Source organism: Thermobia domestica, chromosome 2, assembly GCF_964235325.1.
Source record: "Thermobia domestica chromosome 2, izTheDome1.hap1.1, whole genome shotgun sequence".
Classification (NCBI taxonomy): domain Eukaryota; kingdom Metazoa; phylum Arthropoda; class Insecta; order Zygentoma; family Lepismatidae; genus Thermobia; species Thermobia domestica.
The window spans coordinates 371,134,997-371,158,932 of NC_137455.1; the positions used below are offsets into that span (position 1 = coordinate 371,134,997).

Sequence of the window (23,936 nt, forward strand, 5' to 3'; positions counted from 1 at the left end):
AAATACGAGAAAATTAGACACTTTTCCCCCCCTATGACAGGAAACAGTTTCGTGACATGCGATCGAGACTTCTGGGTTATAAGCAGACATTTAAGGAGAAGTGACAGGGATTTTATCATTCATAGAATTGTACAACTGATAGTCAAAAGTGTTATAACTGGTAAATTTTCGATAATAGAAGTACAGGATCTGATATCATCGATAAGTGCTGGTGTAACCTTATAAGAAGACAGTGTTGTCTCGGAAGAAATTAAGAACAAACCAAGAAGTGAAAAAGTTTTATTTCTTCTGAGCACTTCTATCAGTTTGAACATAACACAGAGAGAAAAAAGATTCTTAAGAGAGTACAGTGATGTCATTAATCATACATTCTTTCTTAGTGAAGTTCGGGCTCCAGTAATACCTACAGAAGTTTCAGATTACTTTATAGGAAGAGTGTCAATCAAAGTATCAAAGATTTGAACAGATTTCGAGGATAGATACATGCAGAGAATTCATTCTTTTTCATATAAATTCATCTTTTTCAAGAATAGAAATTTAATCCATCATTATGCCTTTATTGAAAACGAAAGTAAATCTGTAACTCCCGCTTTCGGTTTTGCATTCGCGTACGTTGGAAGTTTATTTACAACATGAAGCGAAGCAGGAATTTACTTCAGGTGGTCCAAATTCAATATGAACATAAATTATATTAAAATTTGTAAAACCAGCTCTAAAATTTGAGTAAATTTAGAGAAAATACTTGATTCTGGAAGGTCCGGACTCTCAGAACCCACCCCCTCCGTACGTTCCTGAACGAAACTTTACTGGTTCAACTTACTAGTTAGATTTCTTATGTGTTTAAATAGTCATTATGATAATAAATCAACCTGCAGATAAGAATAAATTGTCCCACGAAGATAACAATGGAGCTACGAAGTAAAGGTGGCCGAAAGAAGTAGCTCATTCTCTTCCATAAACGGAATGAACGGCTGCTACCCTGCACTGGCTTTTCATCATCTAAATAAGACTGAACATCCGTAACTACATCCTGGATCTGAAACGAGAAGTAAATACAAAATATATTCCACATATAAAGGACATATGCATAAATACGAACGACGAGGAGTAATCGGAAAGTAAGATTACAAAGCCTGCAGTGCAACGTTTATACATTATATATATATCATACAACCAATACAGCCAACCTAGAGTTGACCGGTGTTTACCAGGTTATGGCATATGCTGATGATGTAAGTTTAATAGGGGATGATAGGAGAACAATAGAAAGAAATGCAGAGGTCTTATTAATTGCTTGCAGGGACATGGGTTTAGAAGTAAATGCAGAGAAAACTAAAAGAATGAAAGTGCGTCGAAACCGTAATACGGCAAAGTATGGAGGCGTTAAAATATTAAATTATACTTTTGATAAAGTGGATACTTTCAAATATCTAAGATCAATATTAACAGCCAACAAATCATATTCACAAAGAAATTAAATGTCGACTAGAAACAGGAAATTCGTGTCATTATTCAGTTCAAAATCTCTTGTCGTCGCGAATTCTGTCGAGGAATTTGAAGCTTAAAATATTTAAAACGATAATCACGCCTATTGTTCTGTATGGTTGCAAAACATGGTCACTTACTCTGAGGGAAGAACATAGACTGAAAGTATCTGAGAACAAGATCCTGAGACGAACATTCGGACCCAAGAAGAATGGGAATGGGGAATGGCGGAAACTTCATAACGAGGAACTAGGCCTACATAATATATACGGTTTGCCAAACATTATTAAGATCTTCAAATGTAGGAGGCTTAGGTGGGCAGATCATGTAGCTAGAATGGGAAAAAAGTAGAAATGCTTTCAAAGTCTTGACTGGAAGACCAATTGGAAAACGACCATTAGGAAGACTTGAGCGCAGATGGGAGGACAATATTAACCCATTTGAGACCGATGTTCCATTATTGTAACATGGTTTTGGAACAATATATCAAAGTGAGTTACTTGTGCTGGCGCGGTTGGGCTTTTCGAGACAAGTGATCTGACAACAGTCAATCATCCTTTGTGGGAGTTCAGTAGTGCAAGTACCGTTTGACTAAAATGCACAAATATGTCACTTGAAACAGTTTTTCTGCATGAACAAAAAGTTGGTCCCAAATGGGTTAAGATGGACATTGCAGAGATAGGAATAGAAAGTAGAATCTGGATCCAGTTGGGTAAGGATAGAAGTCAATGGAGAGCTTTTGTGAACGCAGCATTGAGCCTCCGAGTTCCATAGGCCATAGAGTTAGTTAGTTAGTTAATACAGCCAAACGAATACATAGCATCTACTATATCGGTTGAGACAACTGTCGCATCGTGGGATGAGTTTAAAGATTCCCTGCTGGTAAAAATCCTTGTGTATTCAGTCAAGTTGTCACGAAGTGTTTCACCTCCTCGTCTGAAGAATATCGTGCAGAATGTGACGAACGATTCCGAACGACATTTTCAATTCTGCCATCAGATGCCTTAACGTGGTCTTCCCGTTGTCCTGAATCAGCTTTTCCACGCGAGCTGTGTTCAAGTCTGATGATGACGTGCTGGGTCGGCCACTGCGCTCCTCGTCGGTGACGTTTTCTCCACCATTCTGCGATGCTGACGAGTTATTACAGTCTCTGCGTAAACCTGTATTAGTTGCCGGTGAATGTCAGTTGCGGTTAAATATTTCGCCAACTAAAAACGAATAACTGAGCGGACTTCTAAGCGAGATCAGTTTTCCAAAGGAGTGCCATTTGTGTTTACATGCAACTAGCGCTGTAGGTGGTGGGTGGCTGAAACTCTGCACAGTTGCCAACTCCATGTATTAGAATTGCCGCACGTTCATCATTTCTCGACAACAGACAAAACTCCAGATATATCGACCTTATAACCTTAGTTTCTGATCCTTCCTTATATACAGTGGCGGATCCAAGGGGGGGTGCTATAGGGGCTATAGCCCCTCCTTGACGCTCAGGTATACACTGGATAAAATGGGCTTTTATCCTGCTTTACACTGGATAAAACGGCAAAATATGGTTTAGCCTCTCCCTTGATCATATCCTGGAACCGCCCCTGCTTATATATATATATTGCACTGGAAGTAACAGCAGTTTGAAATGGTTTTGTATGAAATATATTAAAAACTGACCTCTTCGGACGTACAAACATGTCTGCCTTAGGGAAACTTCTCGTCTCGGAAATGAGATCAAAATTGTGCTTTTACATTCGAGACGAGACGACAAATTTCACGAGTCTAATGGCAACACTAGTTTATCTTAGATTTCATACACTGTTTTAGTGTTATATACAGTGGTGGATCTAGAAATTAAAAACTCGAAGGGGCAACCATAACCCAGACTATGATAGGTACGTATATCATGAGTTTACTATACAGTTTCAAAAATATATAATAATAGCTTAAATTATTTTTTCCACTCAAGAAACTGGAGGTCCTAGGCCTTCCCGACCTCGGACTAGTTCCACCACTGGTTTTGTGGTTCATTTATAAAAAGTATGCATTGATAAAGTAGTTCTACGTACAGAATGAAAAACATTTATCAACGTTTAAAGATATGCAAGTCATTACACAATATACTCCAATAATAAATATGGTTTGAATGTTGTTATATGACACCCTTCGTAGACCCCTCGTGACACGGAAAAACTCTGGTAACTTCTAGATGAAATTAAGAAAAAAAATTCAGGGCATAAATTTTGAACATACATTTACAAAACAAGACGGAAAAAGCTTTCTGAGAATCGAGAAAGAAGTCTTGGAGGATCTACACGAGACACTTACAAATTTCACGAGACGTGAATAAGAAACCTTATTTCTCGTCTCGTTTTCTACAAAACAGTAGTGCGCAGTAGCTTTTCGGACTCCCTGTATAATAGGAATAAGTACTATATTTTGACATTTGCAAATCAAAAAGTATTAGATTTAAATATTTTTGACCTCTGTACACTGATCAAGTTACTAGCGCACGTGACCTTTGGTTCACGGGATTTTGGTTTGATTCATGGTGGAAAAGTATTCAGTGCAATAGGATGGTTCAGAACCTATCTCAAACTGTAGATCCATTTCTCATAGAGACTCAGTGTTAAATTGCGATGCCAAACTTCAACAAACAATAAATATTTTTTGAAACGTTCATATTTCATAGATTGCACGACACGACAGGCTGTAAATGCAAGATTTAGTCGATCTCCAGTGTGGTGCAACGAGCAGTGAGTACATGATATAGTTCGTAAATTGCACTCTCCAAGTAGGCACAGAAACTACAATTATGTATAAAAATTATTAACATCAAATTGTTATATACAAATAGAGGTGATATTGTGAAAAATACCTCATCATCAGTAATATTTACAGCTATTCACAGAAAGAAATAAGGTTTTGCATTATGCTAAGACGCAACGTGGTACACCGATAAAATCATCTCTTTCCGAAGGGACCCAAAAGAAACCATGAAAATTCGTCTCCACGTTGTTTGGAGAAATTTAATTATCAATTATCACTAATGGAACAGTAATTACAAATCGGTCAACTGAGTCTTCAGCGAGTAAAGAGTAAAACGTATTTATTGGGCCTAGTACAAAAGGTGGTTTATCACGTCAATGTTGATTTAATTCATGTCCCATTGCGTATAAAATTCCAATTTATGATTTAAAATGTTGAGTGTATTTTGTAGTGATATTCAAGTGATGTGAACTAAAATATAAAAATTATGTAATTACATAATATAATATATTCTAGATTTATATATTAAAACATACATCATAATAATAAACATAATAGATTGGTTCTTTCTATTCCAATGTATTGATATTAGTGCTCGTACAACTCAAGAATATTCATATTATTAAGTTATATTGACAATTAAAATCTATCTTCAGTGTATATTACCCAAACGTTCTGATCAGAACTCTGTGCTCCGGACCATTTAGTCCTGTGGCTATGTAGTCTGGCTTATTGGTATTACCGAACCAATGCTGAGGCCAACCTGCTGATATATTTATGACCTACTGTTAATACGGACAAACGAGATTGAACCCAAAACTTGTCACAGGAACATTTGTCAATCGCAGGCAAATAACGTCATAAACTGGCCCATTTTTGAACTTGGACGAATAGAAATCGAACCCAATGTTAATAAATTAGTACCGTATTAAACGAGAACATATAAGAGATAACCCACTAATGTTATAAAAATGGCGTCCCCTCACAGGGACATATGTTTAACGAAACTAGGTCATGTTATAAAAATGGCTCATTCCCGAACATGGACATACAGGAATCGAACCGCATATTTATAGAAACGGCTTCCAGAATAAAGACGAACAGGCCTCGAGTCCAGAATGTTATAAAAATGGCAGCCTACCAAGCAGGGGCATATGGGACCGAATCCACCTATATAATTAAAATCCCGTCTTGCCGAAGAGGGACATATGAATCAAACCCAGCAATGTTATTAAAAACCCCACCGAACAAAGACATATTGGAGTGAACTCATTAATGTCATTTAGGTGAATTTCCGGCATAAGCTCATGTGGTTCGGATTCCACGTTAATCAGTAGGTTCCGTCTCACATAGCCTCGCTGCTGAAAGGGACGTTAAACTCAAAATCAACTCAGTTATTTAGATGAATTCTGAAATAAGGATATATATATATATATATATTACGTTAGTTAGTTAATTAGTTAGATACTAATATATTCTGAATATAATGAAATGGTATTTCTGAAATTGAGTCAGTTTGTTAGTCCTACGTTTAAATTTGAGTATTCGATACAGGTAATAGGATCAATACTTACGGGCAGATATTTTCCTGGACTTCCTTCGTTGATGCTGTATATCTCCCGAAACACATTGAGAGCTTTCTCCTTTTGATCTTTGGCCATCAGAAACCTTGGACTCTCTGGCAGCAGAAACAGAAGTAAAACCATGATAAACGGTTGAAGTCCTAGCGCCAGATGAAAGGCATTCCACGGACAAAACGCCAGGAAACTTAGGTAATAGCAGGTCCAATTCACTGGTAGAATAAGCCACGCTAGTCCTGTGGAAATAACAAATTACTATAAATAAGGTTACATATATAATAGCAGAGGCAAATAATAAGATTGACATTACTGGCGAAGATAAAAGTAGTTATATTCCTACTTGACTTTCGGCCAGGTGAATTAGATATAAGTCATCCGACGTTTCGAGAACTGACAACATTGTTGTCGTCTTCAGGGTAAAGTACACTGAGAAAAATCCGTTCTCCGGGCAGCAGTATACTGTACAAATATACGGAATCCTCTTGCTTACTACAGAAATCAGTATGGAGCATACGCTATCCATATGCAACATACGCACTGCCCTTAGATGTTACATCATGCCGTTGCAGGATGTCTGACATCTAACAGTTTTCCGTATTCCATATGCATATACTTATGTTACCTTTGTCAGCTATATGTTATATACGTCCATTTGTATGTGAGATCCTGACCGCCTCTATTGTTTCATACGGAAAGTACGTATAGATGGAACACTTATACGGAAAGTATTATAAAACATACGTTTTCAGTTATACTGTACGTTAAGTCCAGTATGCGTCTACTGTACGTTACAGGAATTACGCATGTAACCTGCCTTTTTAAGTACGCCACCTACATTTTTTTCTCTATGAAAGACCAAAAGCAGAAGCATGTATTATATAGGTGCAGATAGGAAGGGAGCACAGTTTCATTGGTTAATGGCGACTTCCAATCAGAGTCAGTCTGTGGACTTAATTGAGATGGCTGGGTTGATTAGCAAACCCGAATTGGTTGTTTTGTATACGTTTTCTTCCAATGAGGGAAAGTCATGTCTCTTATACTTTGCCCCAAAGACAAGAACAATGTTGAGAGTTCTCGAAAGTTCGACGACATGGAATTCACCTGACTGGATTGCTCGAGAGTAACTATATTCATCACAACATCAGGAAACCTTAAGTTGTTAATTAACAGAATATTGCACACTCTCAAGGGAAAGTATTTGATCTATTATGCTAGGATTGCCTATAAGACAAAAGTTGAAGGCAGCTCGTTTTGAAAATGTGTATTTTAAAAGTCTTGTAAAATACAGAATAAATATATAATATGATTTGCTCTTGATGTTGTAAGTTCATGTGCATTTGTTTACGTTAATTTATAAAACGATATGTCTCTTTAAGAAATTTGCAGTAAACTTACAAGAAAGTTTTATATTTTAATTGAGAAAATTGTGGTTTTATAATATTTCATAATTGTGATTTATAAAACATACATTTATGTTATTATTTTAGACCACCTATTTCTTTTTCAATAGAGTGTTGCATCATGGAAATACATGGTTGCAAGTAACATCCGAAAACATCCATAACATAATGCTATGTTAAGGGTACGTAAATGATACATAGATATAAAGGATGAAAGAGAGTTCCTGACAATGTTGAGATCTTGGTTTTGGAATACATAAGAGGAAATTGAATCAAAAGGTGAACTAGCAGACATGGACGTCCGAAGGGAAAGCAGGACCCCTCCTGTCTTACGAAAATGTATGTGTAATAAAGCAAACCACGTATATTAAATACCAGACGTAAAATAACAACCATGGAGATGAGCCCCCTAGAAAAGGTTCTTCGGACGCCCTTGCTAGCAGATGAAAGGATTTATTGACACGTAAGTAGTTATTCAGTTATTTGAACTTACTGGGCCTTATGCAGAGTCGTTCTGACGTATGATTAGCGCCATACTAAGGGTTTAACTAACGCATGGTTATCAGAAGTGTATTCAGAATCTCTAATTAGCACGTAGTAGTTGACTAAGTTAATCACATGTGACTAACTAACTTAGAGCAGAGGATATCCTGGTTTAGCCACAATAAACTTGTATTATGAGAACGCAAAGGCGATTAATAACCTGTCTTTCATTCTTTCACCTCATCGGGTGAGTTAACTATGAAGCAAATACTAACCCGAGTCCTCTATAATAGAAGAACTGTTTCTTAAAGTGAACAGTGAGAGATGAGTAGATTTCCTGTATTCTGAGAGATACATGCAACTGAGAGATAAATTATCTCCCCTTATAATTACAGCATAATCCTTCTACTACTAATTGACTTCTGTTTATTTCTGTCATAAACACATCCCTGAAAAATCAATAAGTTATTATAATCCGATTCCGTAGCTATTTACAGATTTTGATGTCAAACCATTAAGAAAACATTTCGAATTTCGTATTTCAAATATTTTCCTTTCTGCAGACTACGCATCCGTATGTCTAGATTTCCGTAGTTGCCACCTGGTCATTGAGAAGTTCTTTCCAACACTCTCCAAGACGCCTGGTTATTGAGAAGTTTTTTCTTATACTCTCTAAGACGCCTGGTCATTGAAAAGTTCCTTTCTACACTCTCTAAGACACCTGGTCATTGAGAAGTTCCTTCCTACACTCTCCAAGACACCTGGTCATTAAGAAGTTCCTTCCTACACTCTCCAAGTCGCCTAGTCATTGGGGTTTTCCTTCTTAAACTCTCTAAGACGCCTGGTCATTGAGAAGTTCCTTCCTACACTCTCCAAGACACTTGGTCATTGAGAAGTTCCTTCCTACACTTTCTAAGACACCTGGTCATTGAGAAGTTCCTTCTAGCACTCTCCAAGACGCTTGGTCATTGAAAAGTTCTTTCCAACACTCTTCAAGACGCCTGGTCATTGAAAAGTTCCTTCCTACACTCTGCAAGACACCTGGTCATTGAGAAGTTCCTTCCTACACTCTCCAAGACACCTGGTCATTGAGAAGTTCCTTCCTACACTCTCCAAGACGCCTGGTCATTGAGAAGTTCCTTCCTACACTCTCCAAGACGCTTGGTCATTGAGAAGTTCCTTCCTACACTCTCTAAGACGCCTGGTCATTGAAAAGTTCCTTCCTACACTCTCAAAGACGCCTGGTCATTGAGAAGTTCCTTCCTACACTCTCTAAGACGCCTGGCCATTGAGAAGTTCCTTCCTACACTCTCCAAGACGCTTGATCATTGAAAAGTTCCTTCCTACACTCTGCAAGACGCTTGATCATTGAAAAGTTCCTTCCTACACTCTCTAAGACGCCTGGCCATTGAGAAGTTCCTTCCTACACTCTCCAAGACGCTTGATCATTGAAAAGTTCCTTCCTACACTCTGCAAGACGCTTGATCATTGAAAAGTTCCTTCCTACACTCTGCAAGACGCTTGGTCATTGAAAAGTTCCTTCCTACACTCTCCAAGACGCCTGGTCATTGAGAAGGTCCTTCCTACACTCTCCAAGACGCTTGGTCATTGAGAAGTTCCTTCCTACACTCTCCCAGACGCCTGATCATTGAGGGGCACCTACCTACACCTTGGCCGCAAGAACCTTGGTTTGCACCACGCTAAAACGCTTGATCATTGGACTTCTGCAAATTCACCATCAACCCACTAAGTTAAAGGAATTTATATGTTGTAATAGTTATTACTATTGTATTTAAGAAGGAATTTTTATAATATAAAGTGATGGGAAAGTCCAAATCTCCCGTGTACCATCTTTTAGCTCTACCCCAGAAGGCAGAATCTTTACAATATGGTATTGATTACATCTCAATGTAATTTTAATATGTTATTGCACACTTCTAAATTTTGATTTTTGAAGCAAAAATAACCGAAACGTCACATACTTTAACCTGCCATGGTACTAATGCATAAATCTCACAACTAAAAGATATTTGCGCACAAGTGAGAATTTCAAAATATTTTTGAAAGTAGCTGTCCCCTGGAAACCTCGGACCGACATAATCATACAAAGTTAGAAGAATATTATTACAAAATTATCTCAGTCGCCTACCGGAAGAAAGTGGGGTATTGTGAGAGGAAGTGGGTGGAAAGAGGCTGCTTTGTACGGCTGAAGGTTGAAATAATTTGTATAAGAAAATATATGCAAATGAGAAAATTATTTTAATTAATATGTAGATGAAATTTATTATTTAATTAAATGTGATAGAGTAAGATGAAAGCGGTAGAGCAAAATGATAAGCTAATTAATTGAGAAGTAGTTTTAATTTAATAGAATGTAATGAGATTTTAAATTTTAGGTATTATGTGTTTTTATTTTAGGTTTGGGTATTAATAATATTATTTATATAATTAATATGTATATTAGCTGTAATTCTGTTGTGATGGCTTTATATTATTAAAATATATTATTAAAAATTTTGTTATATATTTTAGAGGTACTTTTTGTGAAGAATATAACACAATTTTTATTGGAGCAGATGATTTTAATTAGCATATGTGGAAAACGATACACTTTTAAATATACAAAAAATATTATTTTTTAGATTTTTTTTAGTATTTTAGGCTTTTTAGATTTTTAGAATGTTTTTGCACTTTTTTAAAATTAAAATCCTACAGACGCAATTTTTGGTTGAGTTTTGGTTTTTAAGTGCTTACTAGGGTTGTTTCATGCTATGGTGCTCCCTCGGAGGTTTCACTTTTTCATTGATGAGATAGCTGCCTGGTTGATTGAAGTTTTGTTGTTTTGGTGTTTTAGAAGGAACATTGCTATTTACTCATTCTACCGCAACTAGCAAGTTTTTTTTAAGCAATAAGTGACTTTAGATTGGGAATGCGGTTGCGATTTTAAAATTTAAATTTTTGTGAATGTTTTTTTTATTATTTGTGAAAATTTTTATAAAGGTTGCGAGATTTTTTGTCTTTTGCGATTTACCTAGGATTATAGTGGGTATCTTTTTGCTTAATTATTTGTTTATTTATTTAACAATCACCAGATACAGCTCAGAGGCCATTTTACACTGGATATCTAACAACAACAGTAACAATGGAAAGGATTTGGGAAGGTATCGGCCAGGGCTTGTTTAGTAGGTACCATCCCGGCATTTGCCTGGTAGGACTGAGGGAAACCCTGGAAAACCTCAGTCAGGATGGTCGGCAGCGAGATTCGAACCCACGACCTCCCGAATGGGAAGCCAACGCTCTACTACTTGAGCTACGTATTTTTATTATTTTTATAAGAAAAGTGAAGATGACACTTTATACGATTGTAAAACGGAGTAACTGCAGGCCCGTATCCAGTAGGGGTCTAGGGACCGGCCCCCTCTAAATTTTTAATGGCCCCTCCTAAAATTTTCACTGTAGGCTTAAAACTGAACTACAATATGGTTGGATCGGCCCCCCAAACTTCGACCGGGCCCCTCCTAAATTTTTGGGCTGGCTACGGGCTTGAGTTACTGATATAGTTCTTTTTGGTGTTGATTATTTATATGCAATGTCTTTTGATTATTTTGTTTTTGCTGAAATTTTACATTGTTATTACAGAAGTAATTGTTTGTTTTTATGAAATTTTATATTATTGTTCTTTTTAGCACATTGGCTATTAACATTGATATCATTTTACATTTAAGAAAACGTTAATATGTTTCTTTGTTTTTATAAACATACACAATACATGATGATTGTATACTTAGCAGAACGAGCCCTTTGAAGTTTTAAATCGTCGCTGCGCCTCGAAGAATCGCTATGTGTTAAAATCATAACTTTTCAGAAGAAGCAAAAAAACATTCCAAACTCTTAAAATTTGGCCAGGTACACGGTAACACTTGAAAAATATAATAAAGTTGGTTCTACGTATATTATGCACTAGACATTGTTGTAGCTTGCTTCAACAATATCATATTACTATTTTTGTGTCTATTGCGCCTTTATAAGCACATAGAGGATTTGTATACATTAATCAATACGTACGTGATGAGAACCTAAAGCCTACAACTTTCAGTACTTTTTTTTAAACATCATAACTCATTTTCGACAAAAATGTCACATAGTGGTTCTTCGAGACGCAGCTACGAAACAGTGATGCCAACCTGTAGGAAAAATCCCATATCGTGGGAGTTTTTGACGTTATTATCTCGGAAAGGGATAATAAGCAGCATATATGGGATTTTTCGAGAAGATCGAATTTTAAGGCTTATTCATTTAGATATTGTAAAAGGTGACTAACACAAAGAAATTTAATTTTTAATATCATAGCATACTTTTAATTAGTATAACGTGGGAAATTCACACGAAAAATGGGATTTTTTGCCTCTCGAGATGGGATTTCATATTGCTTCAGGTTGGCATCACCGACGAAATGCAGTTTGATGTGAGTAGCTTTACGAGTAAGAATTGATTTTTTTAAATTTTATTTTTTGTTTTAAAATAAACCCTGGAGTTTATTTTTTTATGGGCTTGATTTGAAGCTTGCTGAAATTTTATGGCGGGGGAGGGGGGTAGTTGAGGTGAAGAGGGTTATAATTATAGATTATCGAATTGCGTGATTTAATTAAAGCACTTTATTAATTTTTTATGTTAATTACACGCATATGTGGGATTTATTTGCAATTTTAATACTATTACTGTTTCTTTTACAAGTTTAAGCTTTTGATGGATATATATTATATTGTATTTAAATTTGATAAAAGAATAGATATTAATATTAAACACGAATTATTTATTTACATTTTTAACTACCTGCCTGTTTTTTTGTGCCAGCAGGTGTTGCCCTCTGGTGGGGTTTTTACAAAGGTTTTTTTTTTTTTTACTTGCATGAATATTTGTTTTGGAGCATTAGTTTTGAAAATTTTGTTGTTTTAGTATAAACTAAGCAGTTGATTAATGTTAAAATTAAGTGCATACATAATTATAAATATATTTAAGAGCTGAAAAGCTGTTATTTTCTATTTTAATGGATTTAAAGGATTTTATTATTGTTGTGTTTTTTTAATATATAGGATAGATACCCTTTGCTAGCGACGATCATTTTTTGCTGTTAATAGCAATATGTTTTTTTTATGGAGGTTGCTGGCAAGGCCGTGCCGTGGGGGGGAGTGCGAGTGGGGTTACGGCCCTGGGAGCTGAAGTAAGGGGGCCGAAAAACCCGGGAGAAAAAAGGAAAAAAGATAGGAAAAATTGCTTGGAATATATGTATGGGGGCGCCGTCGTATACTCTCGCCCAGGGCGCTGATTTTCCACGGCACGGCCCTGGCTGCTGGAGATACTATTATAATTTGAAATAAGCCTTAGTTTATTAAATAGTAAATATATTACGATATATAAATTAACCCCACACTGGAAAGATCATTGCACGCATACTGAACAGGAGGCTGGAAAGTAAGATAGATGAGAGGTTAGAAGATCAATTTGGATTATGGAAAGGAAAAGGCACCAGAGGTGCTATTGGATTGATGAGAATTAAGAATTCTTGATGTAAAGGAAGAGTTGTGTTTGTGTTTCATCGACTGGCGAAAAGCTTTCGACCGAGTCAATTGGACGAAACTTCTGAAAATACTTAAGGAAATCGGAGTCAACTGGAGAGATCGACGACTCATTCAAAACCTGTACATAGAACAACGAGTGAAGTTGCGCTTGTATGAAGGAGAAACCAATAGTGTGGAGATTGGAAGAGGAGTCAGACAAGGATGTAGTTTGTCGCCCCAACTATTCAACATTTACAATGAATGTTTAATGAAGAAAGTATTAATTGGAATTAGATATTTCAAGATTGGAGGGAAGATCATTAACAAGATCAGGTATGCAGATGATACGGTTATAATAGGTAAAACCGAAGGAGGACTACAGGAGACGCTTGACAAAATGGTTGACACTGGAAAACTGTATGGAATGGAAATTAATATCGAAAAGTCAATAGACATGAGTATGTCCCGTGGAAACACGTCCTTACAGATCAGAGTAGAACAAAGAGAACTTGAAGAGGTCGATAATTTCAAGTATCTGGGAAGTATTTTGACGAGAGACGCTTACTGCACCAAAGAGTTCAGGTCAAGAATTGCCATAGCTAAAGAAGCATTCAACAAGAAAAGATCACTCGTAACTAGCAGACTCAATATTTGAGTGCTATATATGGAGCATTGGACTGTATGGTTCAGAGACTTGGACATTACGGAAGTTAGAGAAGAAATATTTAGAGAGCTTCGAAATGTAGTGTTGGAGGAAGATGGAGAAGATAAAGTGGACAGAGAGGGAGCAACAAGCGAAGATGTTTTAAAACAGATATGAGAGAAGGGGAACACTTATAGCCACCATCCTTCGTAGAAAGGGCAATTGGATTGGACACATCTTGCGAAGAAATTGTCTTCTTCACACCACCATACGAGGGAAAATGGCAGGGAAGCGAGGAATAGGAAGAAGAAGAACACAGTTGATCGAAGATTTGCAAGGTAGGAGAAAATATTGGTAGTTAAAAGAGGAAGCTGAAGATCGAGAAAAGTGGAAGAAATATTTCCAGGCCTAAATTTTAAAATTGAAAAAAAAAATCTCATTAGTCCTAGGACCTGCCGAAATGCAAAATTCTTAATAATATTAATATTAATAATAATGATAATAATAATAATAATAATGTTTAAATGTTTATTAGGGACAAACAGCTACAGCCACAAAGTGCCCCCAAAGAAAGATTATACAAATATAGGGCACTTACAATTTAAACATAACATAAAAATGAAACATGCAAAAAAAAAAAAAAAAAAATGCAATGGGTATTACAGATGAACATACAATGAAAATTATAATGAAAAAACAAATAAACAAAATTATCATCCCAAGTACATCTCAAACAAAGTACACCCAGTCATGAGACTAAAATAATAACATATTGATATGATTATACAATAGGGAAAAAGTATACAACATATTAAAAAGGAACATACATATAGTCATAAAGTTACAAATGAAAATACATGAAAATCATAAAAGAATATAAGCATAATTTTCAAATCAATTGGCACCTTAATTAAAGTACACTCACTCAAAAGACAAAGAATACAAAATAAGCATATGGCATGTAAAACTCATAACCAAGATAAAAAAAGAAAAAAACAAAAAGTGTAGTATCCAAAAAGGAAGCAAGGATAAAAGAGAAAAAGATGATAGGAAAAGAGAAAGAAAGTTGAAAGGGAGAACAAGAAAAACAACCTAAAAAACCTAAAAAACAAAAATTCTCAAATGGCATCTTACAAGTTAAGGAGAAAAAAAATTATATATCCTTTCGAATTTTAATTAATTGTGAACGGATTTTAACAAAATTACTTTGAAAGATATCTATAGCATAGTAATACTTATTGGCTGTATCTATAGTTTTATAAATTGAACATTTCAGGGTAGGAACATTCGAAACAAAAGGTAGAAAATTTCTAACATTGCGATATGGAATTCTTATGGACCATAGACCATCAATAGAAAAGACACCTTGAAGAATATTATGAAAAAAAAAAAAAAACTCACATCAAAAATACACCGCCTATCAGTTAGAGGTAACAAATAAAGCTCTTTAGATATACAAGACAAACTCATATCTTTGAAGATTTTAAACTTCCATCGTAATCAAGCCAAAAGCCAAAAAATTGTTTTGAGCAGATTCTATAACATTTACAAAATACTTACTTTCATTATTAGTCTTGGGGCCAGACAATGTCTGTTGGAAAAGTTGCGTATACGGCATTTCTCTTTTGGAATAGTTTGTATGGTAATAGTGGACTATTTATGGGTTGGTCACGTGATCGGGATAGTGCGCAATTTCTGCCAATATGGCCGCCAATATGGCCGACCAGCCAAAGTGCAACGTTTGTGAAAAAAGCACATATCTCCTAAACTAATAATCCAATCTTCATGATTTAAAAACTAAATGACGTAGAAGGTAACAGACTATAATAAATTATCTAAAGTGTTTGACTAATCATTGAAATAAACACCTATAAAAATAATTGTATATTAAAATTTGCATTTTTTATGATGGGTATAACTTATATTTTTAAACATGACAAGTAAACAACTGGAATGATCGAAAAACACATTTTTTAACTTAAAAGGGTATTAAAATATCTTTCATTTGACACATAAATCATTAAGATTGGTTAAGAAACAAAGAAGATACAACGAATTACTTGGGAGCATACATAGTATCTGTTGGAGAAAGTTGCGTATACGGCATTTCTCTTTTTGGATAATTTATGTGGTGTTGATGGACTAATTATGAGTTGACCACATGGTCGGGATAGTGCACATTTGTATTAAAGAATAAATAGGCTCCTTAGGTTTTTGCGCCCACAGAGGAGGGGTTGATGACGTCATTACGTATATTGGAATGCACACTTATAGAACACCATTCTCGTTACTGCTGCATGGGATTATTTCCAGTTTGACCAAAGATTTGATATGGACAGATTTTTCCAAGATGTTGGTAAATATTCATACTAAAAGTTACAATCTTAGGAGTTAGAAGAATTTGATAAGTTCAATCTTTTAATGACTATCTTTTCTCTCAATACTTATATTTTTTAATTAAGTGTGTAGTGACAATTGTTATAGTCTCAGAAATAATACGTAGTGTACATAGTACACATGATGATATAGTAACATAGTCAACAAAAACAACAAAAAAATAAACATTATTTTGGATGTTACAAAAGAATGACATAATACAATGTTATTATATGAATTTTGTTATTTGGTACTATAGCTTTCATGCTAGTTGTATGGATTATTACAACCATTTAGATCGCATTCACAGAATTTCGAGCACGAAATCACTGCTAAACGACACTTGGAGACAGTGCTTTTGGCACATTTCTTGCATGTGCACGGTACAGGTAAATCCGGTGGAAGTCTTTCTTCTACTACAGATGGTAACCAATCACCGTCTTCTTCTACGAAACCATAGTCCGCTGGATTAAGTGGTGTGTAATTCTAAAATATATTGTACGAACGATGACTTTGAAGATACGCTCTTTTTATGTGTAAGTGTGTTGATGATGATGTTGGTGGGAACTTTGTGAAATCAATACATTTCATTCTGTGATATTCCGTAACTCTGAGTTCATCCAATGTTGTATAGTTTGCTTTTATGGTACTTGCAAGATATGACTCAGCTTGTTGAACCATTACGTTGTTTAACTCCTTCTTCCAAAAATGTTCCAAAAGTTGAGGTGACTCCTTCGCACGTTTAACAGCAGCGTGTTTTGTCGAAAATTTGCTTGTGGTATTGCATCCAGACAACGCATGGACAGCTAGCAAAATGTTGATAAAAGGTTCTGGAATGTAGTCAATAAGTGTGTGAACTGGTAAATGTCTGGTTGTTGACCCTGCGCCACACAGAACCCACATTTCAAGAAGTCCTCTCTTCTTAACCCATTGCTGCCCCTTGGCAACTTAAGTTGCCACGGCAATTTTTCGTCATAGCGCAAAAACTCATTTATTGGCATTGCTGGTTTTAACCGTAAAATAATTTTGGAGTCTGTTTCGTTATAGCATTCTTGCATTTTCTTTGCATAATATATTAATGCGAGGTTAGCACTGTTTTTTGGGTACAATGTGTTTTGAAGAGAAAGACTCAACTGGATTGATTTGAAATACTCTTGCTGTACTGTACTGTGGGGTTACAACCACAGTTATTTGCTCAATTATCAGTTCTTTACTGAAAAAATGTGGGGATAGCACTTCGCATGGCAAGAGAGAAAGTACGTGGGGATCTGAGCAGCACAGTGCTGAAGTAATTAATTGGGGATGAATGAAATGAAATGCATGTTTTCTAATAGAAGAAATCACAGAGACGCAAAGGTTAGGAAAGGAAAGGGTTTTACTGTACCTCAGCCATTTCGATATGACGAGCCTCTTCAATTATCGGGTGAAGCCTTATCCTCCAATCCGTTGAGTATTTCCGTCTGGTATCGATCTTGGACCTCACGTTCGACAGTGAAGAACCTCTCGATCTCAGGGTAACAGCTCCCAGATGTCCTGGCCTCTTTGGAATGACACCTCTGTCATGCAATGGATGGTGAGGGCCCAGGCGTGCCGACCGTCTCTCAATTGCTGCTACGACGACTCTTCTGAATAGGGTCCAAAGTGTGTTTCTGGCGGCTCCTGTCACACTTCTCACACGGAGGGTTCCGTGTCCCCTGGTTTTGTTCTACTTCCTAGCTTTCGCTTCTTCCTGGTGCTCCGCACGTGGATGACTAGCTCATCACAATTATGTTGGTTAATAGGGAAGTTTAATTGCTGAAACGGCGTGGCTGAGTTTGTTTTGGTGAAGTTACGGAAACTAGGAAGAGAATGGTAAGCATGAATTTGTATTGGGATGAGGTGACAACATAGGGAAGTCTCTTCTTTATTATTTAATAATTACAATTTCTTGTTTAAAGAACAATAACAACATACAGGGAGAATTCAAAATAGGCGCTAAGCCTGATATCCTCTACACTCCCTGCTCTATTTCTCCACGACGATTTTGAAAAAAATTCGGAGTGTTCTCCTGGAGAAGAGTGTTGATGACCCAAAGATGCTGTAGTAATTCTCCAATGTCCTTAAGATGGCGGTCAGGTATGAATTAATTATAATATGTTGTCGAAGGTTGCCCTCTGGCGGACGCTCCCATTACTACGTAGAAACTGAAGATGTAGAAGGATAGAATTCAAGGTTGCGCTGATTCAGATTTTTTTTTTTTTACATGAAAGAAAAATAAAACGAATTAGTTAATAGTACTTCAGGAAGTGTGGTGTTATGCAATCTTAATGGGAGGTAAGTGTAATAATTTTAATATGGGATTATTAATATAGATTATGGCTGAGATACCAGTGAGGGGTTAAGTGGGAAGGAAAAAAAATAACATTTGAAAGAAAAATTAATTGTAACTTGTTTATATACAATAATTATATGATTCCTTAACCAAATTGTGATATATAAAATAAATATATGAATATATGTAATATAATAAGATAAATTATAAATAATAAATAACATATAAGATAAATAATATAGAAGGAAGGATTGAAGGTCTGTAAAGGAAGGATTGATTTAATTTTAATAGGTATGATTTTCCAGTGTATTTTCTCCTTAAAAATTGTAACTTTTGAAAATTTTCCCTTTTTTAATATGTATATGCCTGTTGGCAAGTTAAATTGCCGGGCTAAAAAAACAAGAAAAAATAAATATTTTTCAAAAATATTCTAATATCTATTTTAGAGTACTATTAAGACCAAAATGCGAAAAAAACTTTTTTCAAAATACCAGTGGGAAATTCTGGGCACTAATGGGTTAAATTCCAATGCAAAAAAGTACGTTGGTCATTTCTGATGTCCTGATGGCGTGATTCACATGTAAAACAAGTCTTTCATCTGCTTCTTCAAGATGTGATGTTAAATACTCTATTTCAGTAGACTCGCCATTCGAAATGCGTACACTCTTTTCCTCGTTGATTCCAAGACCGCCTATGTAGATGGAAATATTGTGCCGGGAACCATGATCCATAATGCATTGAGCAAAGAACTGTTGAAAATTGTACTTGTGTGTAGACGCCCAAATCGAATTCATGTCCTTTGGTAGAGGTGTTTCCATGTTAGATATAGTAATTTCAATAGGATCAAAAGCCATTCTTCTTCTTCTCTCTGACGACTTAATGCTTCCTTCCAAGTAAACATCCATAACAATATCTACCCTCACAGATCCTTTTGAAAAATGAAGTATTCTTTGAAACACGCTCTTTACTAGATCTCCAAAGGTCTGCAATGACTTTCCACCGGCAGCTGCTACATGAAGCATGAAGTCAATTATGGTGGCGGTTGGAAGAGTGGACTCGGGAAGTTGCTTCAGTATCGTTCCATATCAGGTAAATCTTTCTCAAGCTCACAAACCATTTCTGACTTTTGATATTTACGGAGGAATCCATTTCTCATCAAGTAAAAAGATCTAGATGTGAGTTCCCAACATAGCAGACGATCGATTGAATAGCCTCTTTCACGTGCTATATCTACAAGCTGCAAGGCGTCAATGGTTTCCTTTTGAACATCAACTGACTTCTTTGGATCTGAATGAAACACATTGTTCTTCATCCGGTGTAAGGGTGAAAGCAGTATCTTTGTTTTCTCAACAAAAACATATTTCCTAAATTCCTGGTATTGCTTCTCTCCTATATCAACATATTCTAGCTTAAATTTCTTTTCTTCTTCAGTGAAACGACGACCTGTGATGATGTTCTGAATTCCATCATCGGATAAGGCAAATGGGTTGCCCATTTCAGCGATGAAATTCACAGGTCTTGTCACTAGTTATTCATCATGAGCTGTTTGTGTTTTTGAAAACTCATGGTGCGTCACGCATTCATCATAGAATTGCATCCGACATAAAGTACGAAAAAGATGTTTCATTGCAGTCTTTTCATGTTGAACGAGATTTCTTAGCGCTACAGTTTCTTTTCTGCGGGTTATTGCAATGATTCCACTGGGGCCTTTTGCAGGCCTGTTCTAATGCCTGATCCATAGCGACACTACTGAAATGTCTTTGCTGCACAACGAAATGCCCTCCTAAAAAGTCTTCATACAAATTTGGATGCTCTTCAGCTAGTTTAAGACAGTCTTCAAAGTGAGTACTTCCCCACCTAATGTAATTTATCTTTCCAAAGCAAAAAAATAATGGCAGCGCTCTGCGGAAAGCGGACACATGCAGTTCCCAATTACCTTCCCTGTCGCTAGTTGGAATTTTCAAGTTGAAAATCATAATCTTTGAACACTCTTTTCAACTTTTCTACTGTAAAACTATGTAAAGAAGTTTCTACATTCCTCACTTTATCAACAACATCTGGAATACGTACTTGTGATGAGTAAACTGACTGCGATTTGTTTTTTTCTTTAGGATTAAGCATCTTGTTTGTCACATATTCGGTAGATTTGCATTCTTCATTCATAAAGGAGCACAGCTGAGAAAGTTCATATCCTTTAGCGGGAAACGAAATCGTCTCAAGAAGTTTCTTAAATGCTTCTGAAACAACAGGACTCACATATTTTTCCTGGTTGTTGGTATCCCTAGTGTATTTTAAAAGAAACGTGCTCATGCATTGGCAATGGTACACGATATCACTGGCAAAGACACTATCTTCGTCTGTTAAAGTGCTTGTCCTTGAGAACACATCTTCTTGAAAGTATCGAGATGCTGCGAGAAATTGAGCAGCTCTGTCTCTTTCACAAATCCTGCACAATTTTTTGTCAGTTTCGTTTGATATCTGATCACACACAACGCAACGTTCCCTTATGGAAGTATTCTTCCGATTGCGCAAAACTCGATCTTTATCGTAGTTACCACTGTCACCAACAACACATTTTCCACATATCCTATTCGTTCGCTTTTAACACGTAGGGTCTATAACAGTCAATGTGACAGTAAATTTCACTGAACTCCACTTTATCTAACAGGCCATCCTGGAGCTTCCGCGAAGAATATGAAATGTTTTCTCTACCACTGTCGGTCCCATAAACTTTTTTCCCTCGAGTCTGGATCTTGCACAAAATACATACTGGATTCGCATTGTTTTCTGTTTTCGATATCTTTTTGATCGGAGATCGCACTACAATTGTTCATTCCATTTCAAATGATGTAGAAAAAATATCAGAAACGATACAAAACAGAAGAACGTATTATAAGCAACCAATTCACTGTAATTCAATAATACATATGCAAGCAAGTGACGTAACTCTAAATAAAATCTATATATACTACTGTCCGCAAAGGATTAAAATTTGAAACAAAACTAAAAGAGAACACACATCATCTCGATCACGTGACCAACCCATAATTAGTCCATCAACACCACATAAATTATCCGAAAAGAGAAATGACGTATACGCAACTTTCTCCAACAGATCCTATGTATGCTCCCAACTAAATCGTTGTATCTTCTTTGTTTCTTAACCGATTTTAATGATGTATATGTCAAATGAAAGATATTTTAATACCCTTTTAAGTTAAAAAATGCGTTTTTCGATCATTCCAGTTGTTAACTTGTCATGTTTAAAAATATGAGTTATACCCATCATAAAAAAATGCAAATTTTAATATACAATTATTTTAATAGGTGTTTATTTCAATGATTAGTCAAACACTTTAGATAATTTATTATAGTCTGTTACCTTCTACGTCATTTAGTTTTTAAATCATGAAGATTGGACTATAAGTTTAGGAGATATGTGTTTTTTTCACAAAGATTGCACTTTGGCTGGTCGGCCATATTGGGAGAAATTGCGCACTATCCCGATCACGTGACCAACCCATAAATAGTCCACTACTATCATACAAACTATTCCAAAAGACAAATGCTGTATACGCAACTTTTCCAACAGGTTCTATGTATGGCCCCAAGACTATATTCCAAATAACAGTGCCGTACTCCAAATGGGATCGCACGTTGCAAATGTACAAAGTCTTACAGGTGTTGACATTCGAAAAATTACGGCATAGACATTTTAACATAGCTAAGTTCTTCCTAGTCTTAGAAGTTATTACCTGTAAATGCTTGTTGAATCATAACTTGTTATCTAAAATTATTCCTAAATCCTTGGCATAGGCTCCAAAATCGATTCTCTGTTTACCGACTGTGTAATTATACAAAAGAAAATCAGTTTTCCTTGAGAAAGTTATACCTTTAGTTTTGGTGATTTTCAATGGCAAAAAATTGTTTTCACACCACTTGACCACTAGTTCAATATTATCTTGTAAAGTTACTTGATCTTGAAAGGTTTTAATTTCTTTAAAAATTTTTATGTCATCGCAATACATCAGATATCTACAATTTAACTTCTCAGGTAGGTCATTTACATACAACAAAAACAACAACGGACCAAGATTAGAGCCTTGAGGCACTTCAGATGTTATATTATGAATAGAAGACATATAGCCGTTATACCTTACTTTGAATTTCCTATTATTTAAGTACGAATTTTAGCCACTTTATTATTTGATTCGATAATTTGTACTTATACAACTTACTTATTAATAAGTGATGAGGTAATTTGTCAAAAGCTTTGACAAAATCGAAGTAAATAACATCTGTCTGACCACCCGATCGAATAACAGAAAACAAACTATGAACAAAGCATGCCAAATTTGTAATAACTGATTTACCATTTATAAACCCATGTTGATTTATGTCCAACTGATCACGTACAGCATTATACAAGTAGTTGTACATTGTAATAATAATAGTAATAATAATAATAAATCCTAAAAAATCCGACAAAGTAGAAATTTTCCCACGGGTTGGCATAACTGCCTATAACATGTGTGCAAAGCACTGTTTCTAAACAAAATTATCGATTTTCGTTTTCAAAATTATCGTATATTCCCTATGAACGTGACAATTGTAAAAGCAAGTATAATACTAGTAATAATATCAATAAAATATTATAAACTTACCTAGTAATCTTCAGTTCGGACTCCAAATAGGGGTTTAAGAACCTCCCTTGCACACAGATGAAACGAATGACATACATTTTTGTACAAAAAAGCCAGGAAAGTCCTTACGTAGCCTACTTGCAACAGAAGTATATTTTCTCATTATTATGCTGCTACCATCGGATGTGAAAACTATTACATTTTCAAGTGGGATATTTCTACTTGTTAAAGCATTATACAGTGCGTTCCACGAATAACACTAAAGCCGGTCTTCTGAAGAAATCAAGGCAGATAGAAACATGAAACCTTTGGTAACCTTCAAGGGACATAAAAGACAACGTTATGTTGATATGGAGAACCCCCTGCGCTCACGGGAGTTACGAGGGGTAACTACAACATTTTAAATAGCAAGTATTTCGTTTGAAACGTAATCACATGTAGAGACCAATTTTGGAAAGTACATGTCACTAGCATGTTCCTATCCAACATGACGGACATCCGTAAGTACGGTCGAAGTACGTTCCACGCATAACACTAAGGCCCGTCTCCTGAAGAAACCAAGGCAGATAGAAGCATGAAACTTTTGTAACCTTCAAGGAACACAAAAGACATTATGCTGATATGGAGAACCCCCCATGAGGTGAGCTCAAGAGGCTTACGGGGGGTAACTACAAAATTTTAAATAGCAACCCCATCCGTGTGG

At 35.9% G+C, this 23,936-nt stretch overlaps 1 protein-coding gene across 2 annotated transcripts in view; it reads right to left on the bottom strand.

Moving 5' to 3' along the window:
• The window catches only part of LOC145679901 (synaptic vesicle glycoprotein 2B-like), a 126,950-nt gene that overhangs the window by 51,126 nt on the left and 51,888 nt on the right, over positions 1–23,936 (bottom strand). For both annotated transcript variants that reach the window (XM_081750415.1, XM_081750413.1), the window contains exons 7-8: positions 5,814–6,055; positions 870–1,036 (exon numbers count right to left, since the gene is read on the bottom strand). In XM_081750415.1, the coding sequence (XP_081606541.1) occupies positions 870–1,036; positions 5,814–6,055 (409 nt within the window). The remainder of the gene's footprint in view (positions 1–869; positions 1,037–5,813; positions 6,056–23,936) is intronic.